We start from the raw sequence: 23,717 nt of genomic DNA, 5'->3' as shown, positions 1-23,717 counted from the left end.
GTGAAGGGCATAACTCACACAGTAATCTAGCTTCACCCAGAAGTTGGGAAGTACATAAACATTGCAGACATTCACTGCAGATTTGTCTCCGGCAGCAGCAGCCTCTACTATGTTTCGAATGACAACTTCTTAATAGTCTTCTCCTTGAGTACACACCAGGTGCAGTTCGTGCAGCAAATGGGCTGCACTTTTTGTGTAGCCTGTATTGGTACAACTCTTATTCCTTCTTTTTTCATCATCTTAGACGTGAGGAATCAGAAAAGCTCCATTTTCATTTGATTCTAGGAATTTTTAAATTTCCTCCCTGATTTTTTTCAACATCTAATGATCATTTAGAAGTGAATGTTCAGTCTGCATGTGTTTGTATAGTTTCTGTTGTTTCTCTTCCTATTGATTACAAGTTTCATTCCATTATGATGCAGTAATAGTCAAACTATTTCAGTTTTTTTGTATTTGTTAAGGCTTACTTTATGATCTAAAATATGACTTATTTTGGAGAGTGAAGACCATTTACATTCGGAGTTCTTATATAAAGGTATGTGCTAGTTCCTGTCATTTTGTTGCTTTTCTCATTTTGTTCTCTCCTAATTCTCAATAGCTTGTCTGATCTTTCTCTTCTATGTATATGATTCCTTTAAGTATTTTTTGAAATGCTGACTTAGTGGTTGTGAATTTCTTTAGTTTAGGCTTATTTTAGAAGGTCTTTATTCTCAAGTTTGAAGAATAGTTTTTCTGGGTATAATATTCTGAGTTGGCAGTTATTTTCTTTCCTGGCTTAAAATAAACTGTTTTATGCTTTCCTGGCCTGTAGGGTTTCTGCAGAGAAGTCTGAAGTTATTCCAAAGGTTTTGCCTCCTCTGTAAGTGACTTGGCATTTTCTCCTTGCTGCTTTTAGTATCCTTCCTTGTTCTATACTCTTGCCATTTTAACTTGATGTGGGGAGTTCTTTTTCTGGTCATTCCTGTTTGAACTTCTGAATGTCTATATCTTTTCCAGTTTTAGGAAAGTTTTCTGTTACATCATTAAATAGATTTTTTAAATCCCATTAGTCTGAACCCCTCGGTACTCTCTTCTACACTAAAAATTCCAAAGTGTGGTCTTCTAACCATGTCCCAGTCCCAGAGTTCTGGGATGTTTTGTTCATGATTTTTTTCTGTCTATCTGAAATAGTTCCTCAACCTTGTCTTCAATCCCTAAAATTCTGTTTTCTGCTTGGTCCTTCCTGTTGGAGGCTTTCTACTAGCTTTGGTTTGACTTACTGTGCTTTTATTTTTCCAGGACTTCAGAATTCTTATTTTCAGGACTTCTGTTTGGTTCTTCAGAATCTCTTTGTTGAATTGCTTCTTTGTATCTTGCAGTGTCTTTCTCATTTCATTCAGCTGTTTCTTTGAATCTTCTTTTAAGTCGCTAATCATTTTATAAATCAGTCTTTTGAATTTTTTTGTGACATTCAATATTTTAGCATTTAGTTACTGATGAATTACAGAAATTTGGAGGAATCATGTTGCCTCATTTTTTTATACAACTTCTGTTGATTCTGAGATTTGTGTGGTTCTTGGAATGGCCATCTCTTCTTTTGCTTGCTAGTCTTCCTAGTATTCAGCCTTCTTTGTAGGTTTATCCCTAGTACTACTCAGAGAAGAGAAAATGAACTGCAGTAATGTTGACAACAGAGAGACAAAATGGATACTGGTAAAAACCAATTAAAAGCAACAGTTATACCATCATTAATACTAGAAATCAGCAATAATAGTATAGATTTAAAGACAAAGCAGATAATGAAATACCATAAAAAAATAGTTAAAAACAGAAACTATACTACCCTTAACAAAAGAAAAGAGATCGGCAGTAATAACATGGACACAAAGATAGACCAGATATTGACATACAGGTAAGATCTGCTATAAACAATTATAGCACCATTAATAGTAGAAAAGAAATCAGCAATAATACCGTAATCTAAGTAGCTTAAAATGAATAAAGGCTAATAATAATAAGTGAACAGTTTGGGGAAAGGAAAAATATAAAAAGAGTGAAATTTGAAAGAGAAAAGGAACATGAGAATAAGGAGGAGAGAAAAGTTAGATAAAAAGTTTATTAAAGAATAAAAAAGCAAATAAAATTAAAGTCATAGAACAATAAACATGAAAAAGAAGAAAAATAATCAAATAGAAAAATTAAAAGAAACAAAGTGAAAGAGAAACAAGTTCAGAGAATTCCTCTACGTGGAGGTTTTTGGGGTGGTAGTTTCTTTCCAAGGCTTGTAGTACTGGAATTCACCAAATTTTAAGAAGAGGCGATGAAGCCTGTTGTATTTCTTCCACTCTCACTTTTGCTCTGTGAATGCTCAGTCCTGCCCTGCCTTTCCCTATGGACAGACTCATTCAGTGGTGTGTTGTCTGCTTGAGAGCTGCCTGAGGGTGTTCACTGCAGAGGCTGTTAGTACTTGTCCCCTTCTGTGTGCCCAGGGCCCCTACTGTCCTGGACTAGCTTTGTGTGCTTGTGGGATTGTGAGGTGCTCTGGAGACTCTTCTGTCTGTGTACCAAGGGATGTGGCAAATGTCCAGGTAGAAATGGACCTGACCATATTGGCAACGGGAAAGCAAAGACCCTACAAACTTCTGTGCTGGAAGTAGGCAGTGAGAGGCAGGCAGTCCTCTGGACTCAGTTCTCACACATTCAGATCCAGCCCCACTCAGAAAACCACACTTGACCATCCTGGCCTCTGACCACAGAGGGCAGGACAATTGTGTTCCACGGCCCACCATGGCTACTGCTTAAATTTCTCAGGGGTTCTGTCACCAGGCCTCCACATCTCTGCAACTGTGTCTTGTCACCATCTCCTACTCAGTCACTGTGTTAGGGAAACCCCAGAGACCCTGAAGTGTGGTTGTTCTGTGACTTTTGATTCCTCAGAGTGGCTCAGGCTTAAATTATAAACTCCTCAAAATGGCTCCTGATTATGTCCCTCCTCGATGTGGTAAGTGCTGCAATGGATTTCTTCTCCAAAGCTAGCCTATCGTGGGGAGGGAGTCACTTGGGAGTAAAACTATACACTGTATTTGTAGCTTAAAATAGCCCTGGGTTTTCTTCTGAAGCTAGCGCTGCTGTTGTCACTGTGGCTGTTGGCCCTCTCTAGCTTACCTTGTAATTACAGAGATGGGCCCCCCTCCCTGGGTTTTACCTGGGAATGCTTTCCAGACTGTTTTGTTCTGTTTTCTGCATTGTGTCCATTTCTCTAAGATTGTAGTTTTCGTGTCAGCTGTTTTTTGATTCTTAGAGCTCTTAACTCTCTTTGCACAGTTGTTATTATCCAGGTGTCTTGATTTTAGGTCCTGAAGAGGCTGTGATTTGCTGTTGGTTTCACCTCCACCATCTTAATCTCTCTTTATTTAAGTTTCTTTATAAAATAAACAAACATGCATCAAGGGCCTACTATATGCTAGATCAGTTCCTGAACAAAACACAAATTAAGAAAAGTGCAGGGCAAATGTAGTTAGAAATAATTCATTGTTTATTTTAAAATAGCTAAAGGAGAGGAGTTTGCATGTTCTCACTACAAAGAAACGGTAAAATATTTGATGAGAATAATATGAAGATTATCCTGACTTGATCATTACACATTGTGTGCAAGTATCAGAATACTGCATTATAATAACTGTGTACAATTGTGTGTCAGTTAAAAATAACAGATCTGGGAAAAGTAGGTCTGGTGGAAGGCTGCTGCTATCACTTAGAAGTACTTTTAAGATCCTTGTGGTTGAATTGAGATACAGACCAGAGGGAAACTTGATCCTTGAATCTGGGACTTCGGGTGCACAATGGCTCCCTTATGGACATTCCTGGTATGGTGCTCTAGCACCTCAAACAGCTGAGAGTGAATGCCAGGCTGGGCATCTTAAAATGCCACTACCTTTGACCGCCCACTGTGTTCTCACACAGCTAACCCACACTCTGACTGGGCCCTTTTTCACACCCATTCCTTTTTTTTTTTTTTTTTTCAAGACTCAGCGCCAGAAAAACCTGTTAACTAAAAGGATGGTCAAAAGAGGAGACTTTCGAGCACGGGCTGTGTGGAGGTGACCATACATAGCCCTCCCTGTAGCTTTGCTGTACTTGTCCAAAAGTGGGGTGATGGGTGACATGAAGCCAAATCTTAAACCTGACTCTCACTCCCAGGGACACAGTTATAATTAAGCACCATTTAAAAAATATTCTTAAAATTTTAAGAAATGTGGTATGGATGAGAGAATAGAATGCAAAATCGACTTTGGTTTAGGGCTAGGGATTTAGCTCAGTGATTCCACTGCCTGCTTCAAAAGCACAAGGCCCCGAGTTTGATCCCCGGTACCCCCCACAAAAAAAATCCACTTGGGTTTTTTGTTTTTTGTTTTGTTGATTTTTTTGGTACCAGGGATGGAACTAGGGACCTTGCACTTGCGAGGCAGGTGGTAGCACCACTGAGCTAAATCACCGGCCCCCACTGGTTTTTAAGACACAGTAGGAGGCCTCAGAGCGTTGTTTGTGCAGCCTTTGCACCACCAAAATCCACTGCTGTTCCCCCAGTATAATGTGGGTCTGGTTGCCTGGTCTTCTAAAATCTTGAGCTGAGGAATTTGATGAGACTCGCCTGAGGAACTTGACCCAAGCCTTTTCACTTGGACAGTGCTCTCTCTCTAGATCCCTTGTGATCCACGGGGCTGCCTGTCCATCTGTGGCCCATGTTCTTGACAGGTTAAACTAGCCCAGGTTCTAGTTTTTCTTGATATGTGATGGAGTCTTGAGAGGTATCCAGGGAGACGTCCAACTCTTGAACTCAAGTGATCCTCCCCACCAGCCTTTGGAGTAGCTGAGACTACAGGTGCATGCACCGTGCCTGGCTCATGGCCTCCCTTTGAAAGCACACTGGATTCTGGCTACTCTTTGGTGGTGAACAGACACTGAGAAAGGTTTGCAAGCAGTTATATGAGGAATTTATGATGACATGATCAACTTCAAATATTTCTAAAGCAATTTTTCCCTCAGGAAAGAGGAGGGAAAATACATAGGGTATTTTCCTTGGGCTAGTAGGACTAACAACCATAATTTGGTTTTTTAATGGGTTCTTAATGGGGTAGTACAGAGGCATTAATTTCTGTTGGTGACTGAAGGATTTCTTTTATATGTGTTCCATTGCTATGATGTGGTATATTTGTTTTATATCTGATCACTTTTATGAACTCGGTAATTCTTGGAATTTTATAGTTGATTATTTTGGAGTTTCTAAGTCATTTCATAGACGCATGTCGGCCCTGACAGTTTTCTTCCCTGTAACTGCATGTGTGTTCTCAGAGGGTTATGCAGATTAGATAACAAGAGTGGACACAAATGTCATTGTCCTGTGGCTCTTTATCTGGACCCAAAGTTAGGGGGAAAAGGTGAGGACACTTCAGACTCCAAGCCCAGACAGATGTTGCGAGACGGGCTGAGGAATACACTGTCATAGCTACAGCAGGCTTGGGAAGAATATTTTTGTAGAGTATTTTGTTTAAAAATGGGAATTTCAGAAAAAAGTTGAACTGGCTTCTGGAAAGCTGGGACACTGGAGAACAGGCAGCTGTTGCTCCAGCCCTCAGGAGACTAAGAAATTATTATGTCAGCTTGGCTGAAGCAGTCTAATAGTGTCCCAGGAAATCCAGGCAGAATGTAACCTCTCATCTTCTGGAGCCTTTAGAAGACCTGAGTAATTTCGGGGCTGTCCTCGGAATTCAGTTCCATTCTTAGCAAGTTCAGTTTGATGGGGACGGGGACAGAGCTGGAAAACCTTGTGAAGGGTTGGGATGTGTGGAGGCGGCTGTGCTACAGCCACTTCTTTGTGGTCCTTTCGGCGGAAAGAAGTATATATTATCAAGCTTTTGCCAGTTTGTTACATTTCCTGTGCTCCAGCACAGACACTGTGACATCAGGTTAGTAAATAGTACAGTCATTTGGGAATTCTGTAACGAGCTTGAACATGGGATACTTGAATGCAGTTTTTGAAAACTTTCAGACTTGATTTAGGTTGGCCAAAATCGTACCCTACTTATGTTTTTTCTTTTCTCTCCCTCCCCCTCTTCTTCCGTTCTCTTTCCTCCTCTCCTTCCCTTCTCCCTCTCTGCCTTCTTCCTCCCGCTCCCTCTTCTCTCTTCCCTCCCTCCCTCCCTTCCTCCCTGCCTCTTCTCCCCTCCACCACTTCCTCCCTCTCCCCTCTTTCTTTCTTTACATTCTTTTTGGTACCAGGGATCAAACTCTGGACCTTGCGCTTGTGAAGTAGGCGGTGGTCTCTCTCTACATCTGTGGTGCAGAGGATTGAACTCAAGGGCCTTCAGCATGCCAGGGAAGCCATATGTGTTACTGAGCCGTGTCCCCTAGCCCCTCATTTGTTGCTTTGCTGCTTTAACTTCTTTTTTCTGCCTGATAAATGATGTGAATATGCTATAAAGTTAGTTGTTTTTCAGAATATTTAAGTACATGGATGAGTGAATCCCAGATTTCTCGCGAGTCAACATTTCTATGGTCTGTTGAGTGAAAATACAGTGTCATTATTTGAATAAAGATCAGAATCAAAGGAATGTATAACAGACAGGTTTGCCCAGTTTTTTTTAATCTCTAGAAATATAAGAGGCAAATAAGAACAAGGTTTTAAAAAATTTCACTGTTCGAAAGAGTAAAAGTCTAAAAAGTCCTTCGTGCACTCATTGGTCATTCTTAACCTGGTGCTGGCTCTGGGCCTGGCACTGTGCTAGACCTTAGGGAGGTGGAGAGCAAGAGAAAGGAGAAGCAACACACATAGTTCTCTAATCTCTGTTGCAGTCAGAGTCTGGAGGTTTCCTGGGGACAGCCATTGTGCCTTGTGGAAAGATGGGCTGTTGTCACCACTTTTGTTTATGATTACCAGTGTATGGTGACAGTGGAAAACAGGTTGAACTTTGGTGGCTCTTTTGTTTTAAAATCCTCTAGACAATGCACACCTTACAGTCTCTGCACTCAGTTGGGGCTGCCTCAGCACTCACTTCTTGGTGTTGGGCCGTTTGGACATCACCCTTGAGATGCTCAGCTCCTAGAGGAGGATTTCTGAGGAGGTGGAGAATGGCAGGTGGGGAAAGGTGTTAACTTCTCATCTTAATTTTTATACTTGTTTTTGTAATTTCCGGTTTTGATCAGCCTGTACTGGGATTTGTGTATAGAGTATTTGTATAAAACAAAAAATGTGAAGGCTGGAACTTCTCGTGTGTGTGTGTGTGTGTGTGTGTGTGTGTGTGTGTGTGTGTTTGATAGTGACGGTGTAGGATCTTGATTTGCTTTTTCAATTTTTCAAATTTGAAAAGCAGAAAAAATTCAGAACAAAATTTTCTTTCAGTTATCAAGCAAAATATTTATGTATTTGAAATAATTTTTAAAGTATCTAATGGAAGAGCATTTTTGAGTCATTTGATAGCAGTTAAGAAGAGGAGTCCTCGCGGGGACCGCCCTAAGATGAAGGGAAAGAGGCAAGCCAGAGGGGTCCTAGTTAAATATGCCCCATGGGGCTGCCAGCCCCTGTGTGGGTGAGGAACCCGACGTGCCGAGATCACTTGCCAGTTTTATGAGCAGGCAAGGGGAGCTGGAGACTGAGCTGAGCTGGCATTTGCCCGACTGCAGAGGACACCTTCCTTCTGTGCTGCCGCTGCCTTCCTTGTAGGCAGATCGCATTGATTTTCTTCTTTGTATGAAGCCTGAAAATTGTGGAGGATCACTAAGCATGCTGACTCTTGGGCACCTTTCTTTGCCTTTCCATACATGCATGCACACAACACACACACACTCACACACACACACCCTTCTGTGTACTTTACAGAAACATGATTTTGATCATTCTTGTGTTTGCATTGCACTGATGTGGCCTCTTTTCATGATGGTCTTGGAGTAGGAGGGGTCTTAATCATAGCCATGCATAGGGTGTGCCCAGCAGTGGTCATCACCCTGCACTGTAATCTTTAATCAGCTTGGGGAAAGGACATGCGCTGTGCATGCTTCGACTTGAAAGGTGGCCCCAGATAGGTTCCCCTTGCCCTCCCGACAGTCTATCATGCTCAGTACTCATAAGACACCTGTCATACCTCTGATTTATGCTAAAAGTATCCTAATGTTTCTGACAGCTCATGTGTGACATGAATAGAATCCATATTTCTTAGAGCAGCTAATCCAAGTGGCTTATTTCCCAATACTGCTGATAGGGCCATCTCTCTTGGTGTCGCAGCAGTGGAGATTTTGATGGTAAGGTATTGTTTCTGGGTCACTAGCTTTGTCTAAAACAGTAGGTTGGAACAGAGTAGCAAAGGTTAATTGTTTGTCCATCAAGGTGGGAACAGATATGGATGCCTCTCATTCTTCCTTCCAGTTGTAAAATCTAAGTTCCTGAGTGTGTGGTTATGGGCACCTTCTCACTTTCAGACTACTACCTGTCACCCCCAAGACAGTTTTCTTACTTATTCCAAAAGTAGAAAAAATCAGCCTTGAGTAGCTCTTTCTAGTGAGCCGATATCTTCATTAAAATTAGTAAAGTGATTTGGCAAACTAGAGGGGCTTGTAGGTGACCTGTTTTGAATTCTGCCTTCTCTACTTTTAACGCCTTTGGAAATGTAACTGAGTTATTTGATCTCTCGGAGCATTTTCTCCCTATTTTGATAGTTATTAAACTATCAACTCAGTGAGATAATAGGACAAGTCTCCCTCTGGCATCTCTCAATAAATGCTCATTTTGTTCTTCTAAATTTTCTTTTCTTCTGTAGTCATTAACCAATATTTTCTTAGGAAAATTAAGAATGCGATTACTCTAAGCCCCCTCCACTTATTTTAGGAATTGCTATAAATGTTTTCAGAGAGTTGATACGTTAAGGAGAGTGGAGAGTCCCATGTCAGGGTAATAATTAACGAGATTAAACTACAAACTTCCATGTTTTTTCCTCCTTTTTTAACTAAGGCTCCATTTCCTATTGATTTTTTTACCTAGGTGATGCTTACATTTATGTTTAGCTATCACAAGTTCAGTTTAGAAGTCAGAATCTGCATTTTAGATAGTGAGTCAAATAAATATAAGTTTCTGACTCAGGAACTGGAAGATTCTACATGGATTATAAAGTTGAGGAAGGCATTGAGCTAGTTCCAGCCTGAGACTGTTTTGGACCGATCAGCTGGCCTTCTCTCTTTTGTGAAACCCTGAAATGCACCAAGACCTTTCAAGTTCCACGAAAAGGAAACATTTGTAAAATTTGGTATTTTCTTACTGGGTACTTGTTTTTAATGGTACTTGCTTCCCTCTACCTGAGGTACACGTCACTGTTTTTCAGATATTTTAAAAGACTGAGTCCCACAGTAAGAAACTGGTCCAGTTTGTATTTCTGTGTACTTGTATGTGTAAAATGTAGTCCCATGAAACAGGTCTTATCCACATGTACATGCAGTGAATCCGCATGTTTTCCATTGTCTTTTGTTTCGTTTCATACCATTCTTTTCCATAATTTGTATTGATGCATATTAATTATACGTTAATGGAGTTTATTTTGGCAGATTTGTACATGTGAATAACATACTTAGACCATTTTTATGCCTGTCTTCCCCCTTTCCTTTCCTCCCCCTTCCCCTTTTTTTCCTTAATAGTGTCTCCTTTATTTTCATGTCATCTCTCCTTTTTTGTTTGTTTTAGAGTACTCATATGAAGGAAAGCATTGTATTTGTCTTATTTGAATTAGTATTGCTATGTTAATTAGGCTGGTCTCCAACTCCTGAATTCAAGCACTCCTCCTGCCACATCCTCCCAAGTGCTGGGAAAATAGGTGCATGCCACTACAGTTAAATTTAATACCATTTGAAAAAAATATGTGCTGATTGCAGACTGAATTATTTCAGGACCCTGTAAGGAGTGGCAGTTCTGCATTTGGAAAACAAGTCTATAAGAATCAAATTGTTTTGTGAGTTACCGCTGAAGCAGATGGTAAAAACAGCTGAGCAAGATAGTTTAAAACATTCATGGAGTGGGGTTAAAATGCAGCAGTATTCACATTTAATTGCTTTTTTGATAAAGGCAAGCACAATTGATCACTTACAGGTCCAAGTACAGTGGGGATGTCCTGTGTGGCACCTGTTCCTTAAAGTTTTTGTGGGGGTGATGTAAATCTGTTTCATGCCCTCTCCAGGACTTTTAGGAAATGCAGGTGACTTGCTTTAGATTTTCATGGTCAGTTTTGCTTCTCCATTACCAGATTACTTACTTATTTTTCCATGGTACTTCTTACTGTTATTTTAATATTTATTTTTTAATCTATTCTGATATTAATCCAAACTTGAAGCCCTTTTCCTTCAGTTTTTTTTTTTTTTGAAAAGCCATATCTGCAAAGTTTTCTTTTGCTTTTGTATGTGCCACAGACTTCTAAGACTTTGAGAAACTTGGGGTTTATGGGATAGGATAAAAAATACGGTGAATGTTTAAATTAAATAATCACTGTAGTAAAAGACATAGTCATTATTACTCCTCAAAATCTGCCCCCCTCACTCTGAACACACTTGTCTATCTCTTCATTCTTGCCTCTTTTTGCAGCAGCTCTGGAAGTCCTCTTTCATTAGTATCTTTAGTTGTGTTGTTGTGATTGCCTCGATCATCCTGCGTTGATTCCAAATTGTTTACCTTTCATGGCCCTTTTGACTTTGGGGAAGAACCAGAAGACCCATGATGCCAAATCTGATAAATAAAGTGGATGAAGGCATGCTGCGATGCTTTTTTTTTTTTTTTTATAAGCCTACCTTTCTGATAGGGGAACCTTGGCAGTGGCATTCGTCGTATTTTTGACACACTTCATATGGACACTTAATAAAAGAGGACCTCCAGAACTGCTTCAGAAAATGACAAGAACAATAAGTGTATTTGAAAAGAGGGCTTATTTTGAGGGGCATTAAAGGCACTGTGTCTTTTATTATAAAACATTTAAAAATTTTAAATATTCACTGTAAATTTTGATCACACTTTGTTCAATTTACAACAGTTTTAGATTTGTGAATTTTGAATCATTTGCTTTCTGCCATAGTACCTAAGCATTTCTTTTTCTCCTCTTCTCTCTCCTTTTCTTCCCTCCACCTTCCCATGTTTGAGTAAGCCCTTAGTTTTTCAGCATCTCAGCGTGCTGGCACATTGCTACCCTTCCTTTAGGCAAGAAGCAGTCCCCCAGCTCCTTGAGAATCCCTCACAAGGGACCATACCTTCCTATCTCCTCTTGTCTCCTTTGCTCTTCCTCCCTGTTGGGCAACCCATAGCCTGACTACCTAAGAGAATAGGAGGAAGTCAGCATAGTGGAGGAAGTAAAGAAAACTCATCTCTAGAAGACTGGATGGGAAGAGAAAGTAGAGATCCAGGAATTACAGCTATGAGGAATCTGCTTGCATCACATGATTCATCATTTGGCCCTTGGTGCTTCAGTAATCTCTGAAATGTAGGCATAATAGCAATAACTTTTAGTCTATGTGGTAAAAATAATTCTTTCCATTCAGGACTTGTGAAACGTTGGAGGATGAATGATGTTTGTATTTCAGTCGTGATAGGGCCTTTGAGTGAGGAACCCAGCCTAGGTAAGGTCTGTGGCCAAGACAGCTCACTTTGGAACGAGGCATCTCATTTCAGATAATTTTTAAAGAAGCTTTTATTATAAGCAAATCTGTGTCATCTAGAGACTTGGAATTCCAGTCTGTGAAGAATTTTGCCTTCTTTGTAGAAAAGGTTTCTGATGAGAAATCTAGAAGATCACCCCAAATGTGGCTTTTTCAGTTTAAAAGACCTGGCAATCTTTGGTTCTACAGAAGAACTCTTCTCAGGAAGACTGGTCTCTTTCTTACCTTAACTCCAGTTTCACATACCTACATTTAATGAACAACCAGATAATTTGGTCTTCAGGAGTCCCTTTTAGCCATTCACCTGGAAAAAGTGATTGTTTAGTGCAAGATTAAACAGTCTTATCTATCTGAAACATTAATAGACAATCATTGAACAGTATTTAGAAAATTTTAAAGGAAAAAAATGAAACCAAAGAATTTTATATTTTGCTGGAATTATTATTACTATAAAGTAGGGTGGCTAAGCTGTATGAAAGGAAGCCTGTGGTTCATATTTATTGCAGTGCTATTCTCAACAGTTTAATAAAACAAAGTCCCAGACTCTTAGATTTCCTCTGGGGTTAATAGTAACAGCCAGGGCAGCTCCTGTCTGTGGGTCATACTCTGATTCAGAGACTGGGGTTGGTAATAAGATTATAAAACATGCCTCTTACTTGCCAGCTACCATACACTAATAATGATACACATCATAATTCACTGGAATCTTTGGCTTTTAGGTTTTACATAGTATTCATTGTGCTGGGCACTGTCCTCTGCATAGCACCCACCTTGCCTTTACCAGGTGCCAAGCCATGCCAGTAGCATGCCCCTCTCCCCTGAGTTGTGACAATTCACAATCTCTTCAGACGCTCAAAGTGTTGGGTCCCCACACACATTCTGAACTACTAGTTTAAGGTAAAACAACCAACTTCAAAGATTTCATTACATAGTCATTTTGTCTGGGCCAAATGTAGAAGGATTGTGTGTTTTTGTTTGTTTGTTTGTTTAAGTTAGAAGGGAACAGGCAGTGATTTGGAGTTTAAAGTCACATTTTACCAACCTTTTCTTGCTGTCTGAGTGAGTTGTTCTTCTTCCTTACCCTGTAGGCTGTCATGGGAATCCTTTTTTGTGGATTACTTTTGGAGTGGGATGTAGCTAAAATGATTGGTGACCTCAAAGTTCACATTTTAATAACGTCAAATGGAGTCTGATCTGTGGTTTTTTTTTTTTTTTTTTTTGTCTTTTGCTGGAAGTCTTTAGTTGCTCAATGTTCCTTGGGGTTCATTGAAGAAAACTGAATATGAGTACAGGTAACTTAATTCCTAGTTCCAAATAAATCTTGTTATTTGATGCTTTCTAAAAACATAGAAAAAGAATTAAGGGGGACATAAGCATATGCATGCATTTGAAATCGTGTTTATTTTCTAATAAGCTTTTGTTAAAAAGAGAATTGTACCATTTGCCTGAATAATTTTGGAATTGGCAGCAGCATTCGACCAGTCTGTCACACTTGACCATTTGTGTCTTTTAGTTAATATGGGAGATGCTGGGATCTCATACTTGTGAAGTGTATGGAGAAATGCCACTGATTTTAGGGTACTAGTTCTCGTTCGTGATGATGTGTTTGAATGACTCTGAGGTGCTCCGGAAAGGCCCACAACGTTGTACGGGACACATCTCAGACTGGTTGTACTTGATTTTCTGGAGGTAGAGCTCAAGCCTGAGTGCTGGATCTCCTTTTCTTCTTTTCCAGTAGGAGTCAGAAGTCAAGAACCAGTGTACATTTGCATAACGTTTTAATGGAACATAGCCATGACCATTTATTTGCCAATTGCCAAGAGATGTATGGCTTGGCAAAGCCTGAAATACTTATTTTTTGACCATTTGTAGAGAGAAGCCTGCTGACTTTGCTATGGAGTCACAGTAAACATTTGTCAAACATTCCGAAAAGAAAATTTGTATAAACTTTCATAGTAAAAGAAAAAAAGTCAGCATTTTGCAGAGCCTGCAGGCTTAAGTCTTGTTCATTTTCTTGTACACTGAGAGAATTGGAAAGCATTTGCCTTGAACAACTGACTTGCAGATATTGCCAAACCTAAGGGAGAATAATAGCTTAGCACCCAGAGTAGGGAGGCGCCCTATTGTTTGTTTTAGGGCCCTTTGTGCTTACCAGCCTGCTTTTGGCTACTAATCCAGGGCTCATTCCTCAGACTTACCACTGCTTTGAGGACAGTCTCTAGAGATAGAACTAATTCTTCCATTCAAAGTATGCTTGAGTTTGTCATGAACACGTGGCAGGAGAGTCACCCCCCCTCCAAATTTTTGAGCTCTGCTGAATTGTACAGATTAAAAATAATAATAATAATAACGAAAGGGAACTTTTCTATTTACATAGCTTCCACGCTTGCCCGTTTCCATTAGAAACTGATGATAGTAATACTAAAAAGTTTTTTTTTAACTTATCCTCCTTTGGTCACCGACTCTTACGTGTGAGAGAAAAGATAAATTATTTTCAGCTCTTTGTCACCAAAACAAGGTCTGAGGACCAACAGAACCATCCTCTCTGGGGAGCTTGTCAGATTCTCAGGCTTCTCCCCAGCTTACTGCATCAGAATCTGCATTTAGCAGATCCCCAGGCCATTTGTGTGCCCATTAAAGGACACTGAGAAGTGCTAGTTTAATTGATAACTGGGTGCTGCTCTGCGTGGTAAACTGCTGCTATTGATTACACCCCTGTTAGTGATTTCATGGCTCTCTAATGGGCTTCCAGACCTGAGCTCTCTTGAGAGGGTGGATGCCAGTTCTTTCCCTGTGGCTATTTTCCAAGTACAGCTTGCTTGACCTCTTGTTTAGTAAAGATTTATATGATGGTAGAAAATGAGAACAAAATGGTTCACCAGGAAGAGATGTCATTGTATATATTTTGAAAAAAAAGTAGAAAGGATAAAGGGAACTTGCTCAGGAAAACCTCATTTGAAAGGAAATTATCACCCATAATGGAGTTGTCTTTGTTTCCCCATGGGGCAGGAGTGCACCCTTGAGAGCACACATTTGAGCTGCAAGGACCAAAAACAAACTGTCTAAAGCATTTCAAAGTGTCATGGAAATCAGGGATTTCCTTTCCTCCAAGCCATGCTAGCATAGTGCATGTGGGTTAGGGTCGCTTGGAAAATTGTCCCCTCATAAAACATACTGAGAAAGCCTGGTATCTAATTTTACCTGTCAGGTTCTGTCAGTTTAGTTCAATTGTCTTTATCAGATGGTTTTGTCAAACTCCTACTATTTTCTTTATTAACTAGCAATTTTAAACATTTGATTGAAAAACATGATTTTGAAATTATTTCTTAATTCTGATCATAATTGGTTTGTCTTGAACATTCTCTTTGAAGGGCTTTTCTTTAAAAGGTCAATACCATTGACAGGGTTACGGGTAGATGTGGCAGAGTGCTGTTGTAGCATGCACTAGGCTCAGGTCTATGCCTAGTACTGTGAAGAACCAGGTGAAAATCATCCAAATTTAATTGTTAAAAGGCAGTATAAATAATTGAAGTCCAGCTCTGTCCTTGCCACAAGGATATAATCATAAGTTGAATGCTTAATATCTTTACCAGCAAAGTGTATGCAGGAAACGATTTTCAGCGATCGTGGAAGTAGCCCTCCCAGACTCATGAAGATCTAGGAAATCCAAAGTAGGCAGCACCTTCTGAGCCACCGGGTCACATCTCCTGAGCTTTGAATGATAGGTCAGGAAGCTGCGCAGAACTGCTTCACGTAAAAGCCGGCTCTGGTCCCAAGCGAGGTCTGGTTTCCAGAGACTTCCAGGCCCGCCTGTCACCTGCTGCTGCTGCTGCTGCTGGAGGAATGGCGTGTGCTCCCTGCACCCTTCTCATCCCCACCCCATGTGCCCTCTTGCTGAATCCACATCATCTCTAGAGTCGAGATCCCGGACCTCAGTCCCCTGCTATAGGGAAAAGCAGGGGAGAAGGTGGGAATAGATGAGCGATGGGAGCCCGCACACCATCACACTAATGCCTTTTGCAGGCTTTGCATGTTGTTTATAGTGTTTTGTTTGATATTTGATATTCTTCTTATACGAACAGTATAAGGTAACAAAGGTCAGATGCCAGCTTTAAACCAAGAAAACACATGAAGAGGTTCAATAACAATCCCAGTCAACAAACTTGGCAGTGCTACAGTGGACAAGCACCACTCTTCCCTCTCCACTACCCTACTCGTTATTTGAGCACCATATAGCAGGAGGGAATTTAGGAATGCTTTCAAGGATATTCCAAAATAGAAATGGCATTGTCCTGTGTTGTTGTTGTTGTTGTAATAATTGTAAAATGCAATTTTGGTCTTAATGTGTTTCTTATTTTTTCTTCAGCAGATGAAAACCTCGGAGAGCCGCCATACAGTGAGTTCCCAGTACAGGATGCATTCTTACTATGGGCCTCCCTCCTACCTGGGTCAGAGCATGTCCCAGATCTTCACTTTTGAGGACATCCCATCTTACTCGGAGCACAAAACTCCTGGTAGGTGTCAGCTTACAGACTGCTTAGGGGTGGGGAAGGGGTGCCTGTCCAGCAGTGGTTCACCAGCCCCATTGGACTGCTTCTCTGTTAGGAGCTGTTGGAAAGTCTGTTGTATGCGAAACTTAGATAAGTGAGCTTTAATGTATTTATCGGTAGAAGATTCTGTTTTTGTTGTGTGTGTGTGTGTGTGTGTGTGTGTGTTAATGAGGACTGAACACGGCTTTACACGTGCTGTGCAAGTGCTCTACCACCAAGGTGCACCTCCAAACCTTTTGTTTTGTTTTGTTTTAAGACAAGGCTAAATTGCCTAGGTTGGCCTCAAACTTGGGGTCCTCCTGCCTCAACTTTGTGAGCAGATGGGATTATAGACGTGTACTACCACCCCTGGCTTGCTTAATTCTTAAAATGATGTTATCCCTTTATGAATAACTGCTGTGATAAACAGAAAGACTCATACCAAAGCTGAAAATGTATTTTCTGTGGAATCAGCATGAAATACAGGATTATCTTTTCTTCCATGCCGGAGGTCAAATCCAGGTCATACACATAGCTAAGCCAGCACTCTACCACTGTTGCATCCTCAGCTCCCAGAGTTTTTTTTATTTTATTTTTTTGAGACAGTCTCTCTGTGTAGTTCAGGGACTGGTCTCAAACTTGAAGCAATTCTGCCTCGCTTCCCAAGAGTTGGAATTACATGTGTGCCACCACCACGCTTAGCTCACAATATGGTTTAAATCTAGATTTTGCATGCACACACAAAGGTGGTGAATTTGTGTATTAAATACTTGTTTCCCAAAGATTTTAATTTAAAAACTGAAGGTATATTCATCTTTTGGGGAAAAATAAAATAACATAATAAAACACTTTTTAATACAGTACATCTTGGCGTTTATGCAGTAGCAATGCAAATAACTCTGATATAAAGGCTTTAAAATAAAAAAATAAATGTTTAATGAACCAGAGCACTTTGAAATACACAATTTTTCAACTTCAGTTTTAACCTTCTCCCCAACATTTATGCTGTGATGATAGGCAGATCATTTATGGGTCTGTGCTTTCAGATGCCGTTTTTAAGTTCTTCATATTTATGCATCATCTTTTTGTTTAGAAAAGTGAGATGCAAACACAGTCGAGGCCATAGGTGGAAATCAAGGTGGTGAAGTGAGTGACTTGGAAGAGACAATGATCCACCAGAACTCACCATGTACTGAATAACTTTATTTCTAAATAATTTGACTCTGTAGAGAACTGATTACAGTTTCCATGACCTATATATTCTGTATTAATGGAACTCATTATGTTAGTGTACTGGATAAAGCATAACTTGCCCAATGTTTTGAGATTTTTATTGTTCTGAATGAATTTGGAAATCAAAGCATTGTTGTGAACTCATTCTCTAAGGAGTTTGAGCTGTAGAAACTGAAGTATACATTGCTGATTGCACTTTTCCGTTTATTAATCACTTGTTAAGAGTAAACAGGCATGTGCTATATACCTACATGGTACTTCTTTCATACTACCTTTCATTATATATATAAGTATTATAAAACCCTTAAGGACAGAGGGCGCGTATCATACTTTTGTATCTGCTGTGATGACTTCTACTAGCTATTTGTTGGTTGAGTGAATGAATAAATAGATTTGCTACATTTTCTAAGTGAGCTGACCCTGCAAGGAAAGACAAGCACAAAAGTTCAGAAGCCTAACTCATTGTTGTCTGATGTGACAATTTGCAGATAAAACAGTTAAATGTTTGTTCATACAGGAAATCAGGAATTAAACCCACTTGCAGGAAGAAATTACTAAAGCTGGGGCCGCGGATTTAGCTCAGTGGTTCTGCTGCCTGCCTTGCAAGCCCAAGGTCCCTAGTTCAATCCCCAATACCAAAAAAAGAAAAAAAGAAAAGAAATTACTGAAGCTTCTTACTTCGGGAATAATGGAATGTTTTTAGAAGTACTGCTGTGTTTGAGACAAAGGTATAAATTTAGAGCATGATAGTAAGCAAAACTTAAGAGGCAGTCTATTAGAGCAAAGAGAAACAAATCTGGAGAAGAGCAGTAGGCATCTGAATCTGTGGCAGTAAGGAAGTGACTCCGGAGAAGGGATTACAGTCTAGGAGAGAGGCAGGTGGGTGGTACCAGTGCTCCTAGGGAACGATGACTAGGATTTCTTACTTTTCTAGAGATGTGTATGATTGAAAGTGTGGGTGGGAGGAGGCTGCAAGTTTAAATCCTGGCACTTTCTAACTCATTAACAATTAATCAGGAGCCCAAGCTGTGAAGGCTCTAGCCAGGACAAACTACAGTGAAATCTCAGTAATACGGTATTTATTTTGGAAATATTGTGGAGAAATAAGTTAATAATATCTTTAAATGGTAGCTTTATGGCTTGTAAATGTGTTCTCTGGGCATTTTTACGAAGCAAAGGGATGAAAGAGGAGGGGAAATGGTGGTTGGAACAAGAAGACCCACAGATCTTCTTTGGGGACGTACAGTCTTTAGTCTCATCAGCATTTGACAAAATGGAAAGCTTTTTGGGCAAGTTAAAGCCATTTTAGTAAGCAGGACAGCAGGAGGCAGCATGTGGCATATGAGAAGAGGGACAGTGGTTTATCTAATGTGAGAAATTGGCAAAGGCTGGCTGATAATTCCAGTTCACAGTACTGTCAGTTGAGTTCCTTTGGTTGTTTGCTTTAATAAATAAGTTGTGATTTCTAAGGAACCCATCAGTTATTATAAATGGGAACTTCTAAATGATTTGAAGAGCAATGTTTTAAATAGGCTAAATGTTTTCTTTAAAGTGTTATTTTAGTAAATTTATGTTTCTTCAGTTTCTTTAAAGGCAAGTTTAGCATCCAAAGAAATAATCACAAGTTTAATGTTTTCTTCTGATCTTGCTGAAGACAGTAAAATGAAAATACGATGCTGAGGAGTAAAGAGTCTCAAAAGAAGTTTTCATTTTGCCATGCAGCTTCTATTTGATATTTTTCTTTGTTAAAAAAAAATCAGAGTCATTCGTTCTCTTTTTCATATCCTGAAAAGTGTCATAGATGAGAGAGATGATGAGCTGGGTCATGTAGGATGTTTGTCATGGTTTGTGTCTAGACACCCCCAAGCCTCATGCAGTCATAGGGTTTTTTCAGAGGTGGCTGCATCTAGATTGTGACACTCGGATCAGGGGTGTGTGACTACTAAATCAGTCCCCTGATTGGTTTGGCACCACCCTAATCCAGGTAGTCTGGATAAGATAAAAGGGGCAGAAAGACACTGTTGAGGTCCTTTGTTGCTTTTGATACCTTCGGCCTTCCATGAACTAATGCCCCTCTTCCATATGCCCCTCTGATTGGAGCCAGCCAATTACGGACTGAAACCTCTACACACAGTGACTTAATAAACCTGGGAAGGTTTTAAACTTTAAACTTTGGTTGTCAGATGTAGTGTCTCAGCGATGAGAGAAAAGTAACTTAGACAACATTGTAAGCCATTGTAAGGACTGTGGCTTTCATTTCAGGTAAGAGGAAAAGCCATTTGAGGGTTTTGAATAAAGGATGACACGTCTGCCTTAACAACTTTTAAAGATCATCTGATTGCTGTTTAAGGGTGGGCTGTATAGGTATGCAGAGGAGGAAAGCCAGTGGGAAGGCTCTTGCAGAAATTTCAGCAAAAGATGATAGTGACTTAGCATGGGAGCATAGTGATAATGACAGATGGTTGAATTCTGATATACTTCAAAGATAGAACCAAGAAGATGGCTGATGGGTTTGGGAACAACAGAAAGAAATGATTGAGAATTGTGATACAATTTTTGACCTGACCATTTAGAAGACTGGAGTTTCCACTTTCTGAGGTAAAGATGACCATGAGAAAAATAGGTGGTGGCAATTAGAAGATTAATTTTGCACTTACTAGATTTGAGATGTTTATGAGTCATTCATGTTGGTTTTCAAGTAGGAGTTTAATGTATGAAGTCTGAAATCAAGGGGAAATATCTTTGCTAGAAATGAAAATTTGAGAGTTCAGAGCACAGGTGTTATTTGAAGTAAATATGGTAAAATCATCTAAAGTAATGAATGTATATGGTTTGAAATCCAAGTAAAGAAAACACTTAAATGAACAGAGCAAAACAATGTGGACAGGCTAAATGAGCTGAGCCCTTGAATTGACTATCAGCTGACAGAATGTAAAAATGACAAAGAAGGTTTTAAAAAAAGAATGTAGCAATGACAGAAGGCCTTGCTTGAGGGGCTGCTTGGTGGGGAGGTGGGATTCCAAGCCTGACTGACTATATTCAGGAGAAGAAAGTGCAGGAGAGACTTGGGGCAGTGAATACAGACAGCTGTTCTGAGTCTTGGCGTACGGAGAGGAGTGAGATGGGGCAGTAACTAGAAGGGAGGGCAGTTAAAGAAGGGGTTGTTCCTCTTTTGCTAAATAAGAGGGGTACTGTTGTAGGTCTGAATGCTGGTGGTAGTGATCCAGTAGAGGGAGAGGTTGATGGCACAGGGTATGTTGTGAGTACGTATTTGGGACAGTACGTATTTGTCCGAGTGAGCAGGACGGATGGAACCTAGAATACTGATCTTCCGCTGCAGGCTGGTGCGGGTCCGTGGATGTTTTGTTACCAGTATAAGAGCAGGGGTAAGAAATAGAAGATAAATGGAAGCTTGAAACTGTTTGACAGAGTAATTTTATGTCCATTGAGCCTAATAAAATTGTCTTTCACTTCTGTGGTTATATATTTTTTTTATTGAGGTAAGATTCTCCTAACATAAAATAGTCATTAACCGTTTGAAAGTGTTCAGTTCAGTGGCATGTGGTACAAGATGTGCAGCTATCAGCTTTATCAAGTTTTAAGAGGAAACCCCATACCCATTAAACAGTCAGGCCCTATTCTCTTTTCCCTAAGTCTTTGGTAACCACCAGTCTCCTTTCTGGATTTGGTTTGCCTATTCTATTATTTCTGTAAATGGAATTGTCTAATATGTAGTCTTTTGTGTCTGGCTTCTTTCTTTAAGCCTAATGTTTTCTTGATTCATCCACGTTGTGGCATGGATCAGTACTTTACTTCTTTTCATGGTCTAATAATATTCCACATTATGGCTATACCATATTTTATTTACCTGTTCATCAGTTGCTGGATATTTGGGTTTTCATCTTTTGTCTGTTGTGAATAGCACTGGTGTGAAGTTCACGTACAAGTCTTTGATATTTATTTTCAGGTCTTCTGATTGTACACCTAGGAGTATATGTTAGTCAGCTTTTTGTCACTATAACAAAATATATGAGATAACCTGTAAAGTTAGGTGTTTTATTTGGGCTCACAGTTCTGGAGATTCAGTGCATGATTGAGTGGCCCCTTGTTTAGGACTTCCAATGAGTTCATGCATCATGGGTGCCACAGTGATGGTGGTTTATCAGTCAGCTTTCTGTTGCTGGGGCAAAATACCTTCATGCACAGCTTAAAATAGGCTTTGTCTTCTGTTTTCAGAGGTTTCAGTCTGTATTTGGCTGGCATGGTGGAGTAGTGTGGTACAGAGAAGTTGCTCAGTCTGCGACAGCCAAAAGCCAGGAGAGAAGGGAAAAGTCAATGGGAAGGATATATCCTTCAAAGACATGCCCAAAAGTGACTCATCTCCTCCAGCGAGGCCCTGCCTTCCAGCACATTCAGCTATGAATAAATTCATCGATGGATTAATCCATTAATGAGATTAGGGCAGCTAATCACTTTCCACAATCTGAATACATGAGACTGACATTTTTTACCCAGACTCTAACAGGTAGGGAATCCATAGTAAAACATGTCATTTCATTGGACAGAAAGCGAAAGAGGAAGGGAAGCTAGAGTCCCACAGTACCCTTCAAGGGCGTAGCCTTCATAATCTCAGAACCCCCTCACTAGGCACCACTTCCTAAAAATTCCACTACATCCCAACAGCTCCACCTTGGGAACCAACCTTTATAGTACATAGACCTTCCCAGACATTAGCAAGGGGTGGGGATTTCTAGGTAATAAGTTAGTTCTAAGTTTAAATTCGTTTTGTTTTGTTTGAGACAGGGTCTCACAATATAGCTAAGGCCAGCTTTGAATCCAGGGTGGCCTTGAACTCGAAGCAATCCTCCTGCCCCAGCCTCCTGGGTGTTTACCACCATGGCTGGCTCTAAATTTGTTCTTGTTTTTGTTTTTGTTTTTGGTACCAGGGATCCAACTTGGGACCTTGTGCTTGCAAGGCAGGTGGTGGAACCACTGAGCTAAATCAAGCAGCCCTAAATTTAAGTTTTTGCTAAACACCAAACTGTTTTCCACAGTGACTTCCCTGCTTTACGTTTCTACCACAGGGTATAAGGCTTCCAGTTTCTCCTATCCTTGTTAATATTTGTTTTCCATATTTTTCAGTTATGGTTCTGATAGTTCCTTTTTTTTGTATAAAAAAATGGTAGCTCAGTGGTAGACTGCTTCTGTAGAATGTGTGAGGCCTTGGATTTCATTTCCAGTACTGGAGGGTGGGGGGTAATCAGGCAAAGGGGATTTAAACTTGAAAAAAAATGAAAATAAAACTTAGGACTCTCCCAGCAGATAGTTTGAAAAACCACTGCTCTTCCCGAGTAGAGGATTGGCTTGTGTAAAAAAAACAGCTGGGGGGAGTTCATGGTAGCAGACAGAAGCTTTTCCAGAAGTGGTGGTAGGAACATCGTGAAACGATGCCTCTGCAGCCGGTATCTCAGTTACGTATCCCATCGCTGAAATACAGTACCCGATACCCGCAATCTAAAGGAGGAAGGGTTTATTTTGGCTCATGTTTTCGTTTACTTTGGCTCATATTTTCAGCCCATAGTGTGCTGGCTCCAAGGCAAGACAACATGGCACAGGGATGTAGCAGAGGAAAGCTGCTTATGTCGTGGTGGCTGGGAAGCAAAGACAAGGAATGAACCAGGAGAGAGATACACTCTTCCAGATCAAGCCCTTAGTGACCTGCCTTTAACCAGGTCCTACCTCGTAACAGGAAGCCATTTATAGCAATTCCTAAAACTCCATTTATGATTGCATGAAGCTCTTGGGGGGGCATCTAGATATGAACTGTAACAGTCAGCAAACCTCTCTTTTCATAGGTGCACACCTATCTGCAGGTGGATGGTGTATCACGTCTCTAAGTGCGCCTTTTCCTACGTGTTAGACCCTTGAATATTACTAAGACTAAATCCCTCAAGTATATGGCACAGCAGTTTTTTAGGTGTAGCATAGTGAAGATGAACATACTTTATTTATGATTCCAGTTTAGATGTGAGAAATGGTGCCTCTTATCTCTTCAACTTCTTTGACTTTGCCCAACTCAGAAGGCTTAGGCTCCAAGCCGGATGTGGTGGTGCACACCTGTAATCCCAGCACTCGGCAGCCTGAGGCAGGAGGATCACTGTGAGTTCGAGACCAGTGAGTTCCAGGTCATTCCCAACTACATAGTGAGACCGTGTCTCAAAAAAAAAGAAGAAGAAGGCCGCATAGGCTCCTGGGAAGTCCCACCCTTCACATCCAACCTGGGTCCTTCCAGGAGACCTA

At 40.4% G+C, this 23,717-nt stretch overlaps 1 protein-coding gene across 1 annotated transcript in view; it reads left to right on the top strand.

Annotated features, from left to right (window-relative positions):
• The window catches only part of Dmrt1 (doublesex and mab-3 related transcription factor 1), a 107,195-nt gene that overhangs the window by 42,065 nt on the left and 41,413 nt on the right, over window positions 1-23,717 (top strand). Inside the window, exon 5 of the mRNA XM_033757698.1 lies at window positions 16,022-16,169. Within this exon, the coding sequence (XP_033613589.1) occupies window positions 16,022-16,169 (148 nt within the window). The remainder of the gene's footprint in view (window positions 1-16,021; window positions 16,170-23,717) is intronic.

Source organism: Fukomys damarensis, unplaced genomic scaffold (assembly GCF_012274545.1).
Source record: "Fukomys damarensis isolate Sample0158 unplaced genomic scaffold, DMR_v1.0_HiC HiC_scaffold_31, whole genome shotgun sequence".
NCBI classification, from domain to species: Eukaryota; Metazoa; Chordata; class Mammalia; order Rodentia; family Bathyergidae; genus Fukomys; species Fukomys damarensis.
Note: the sequence above shows the minus strand (reverse complement) of the source record. Positions and strands in the feature narration are given on the sequence as shown.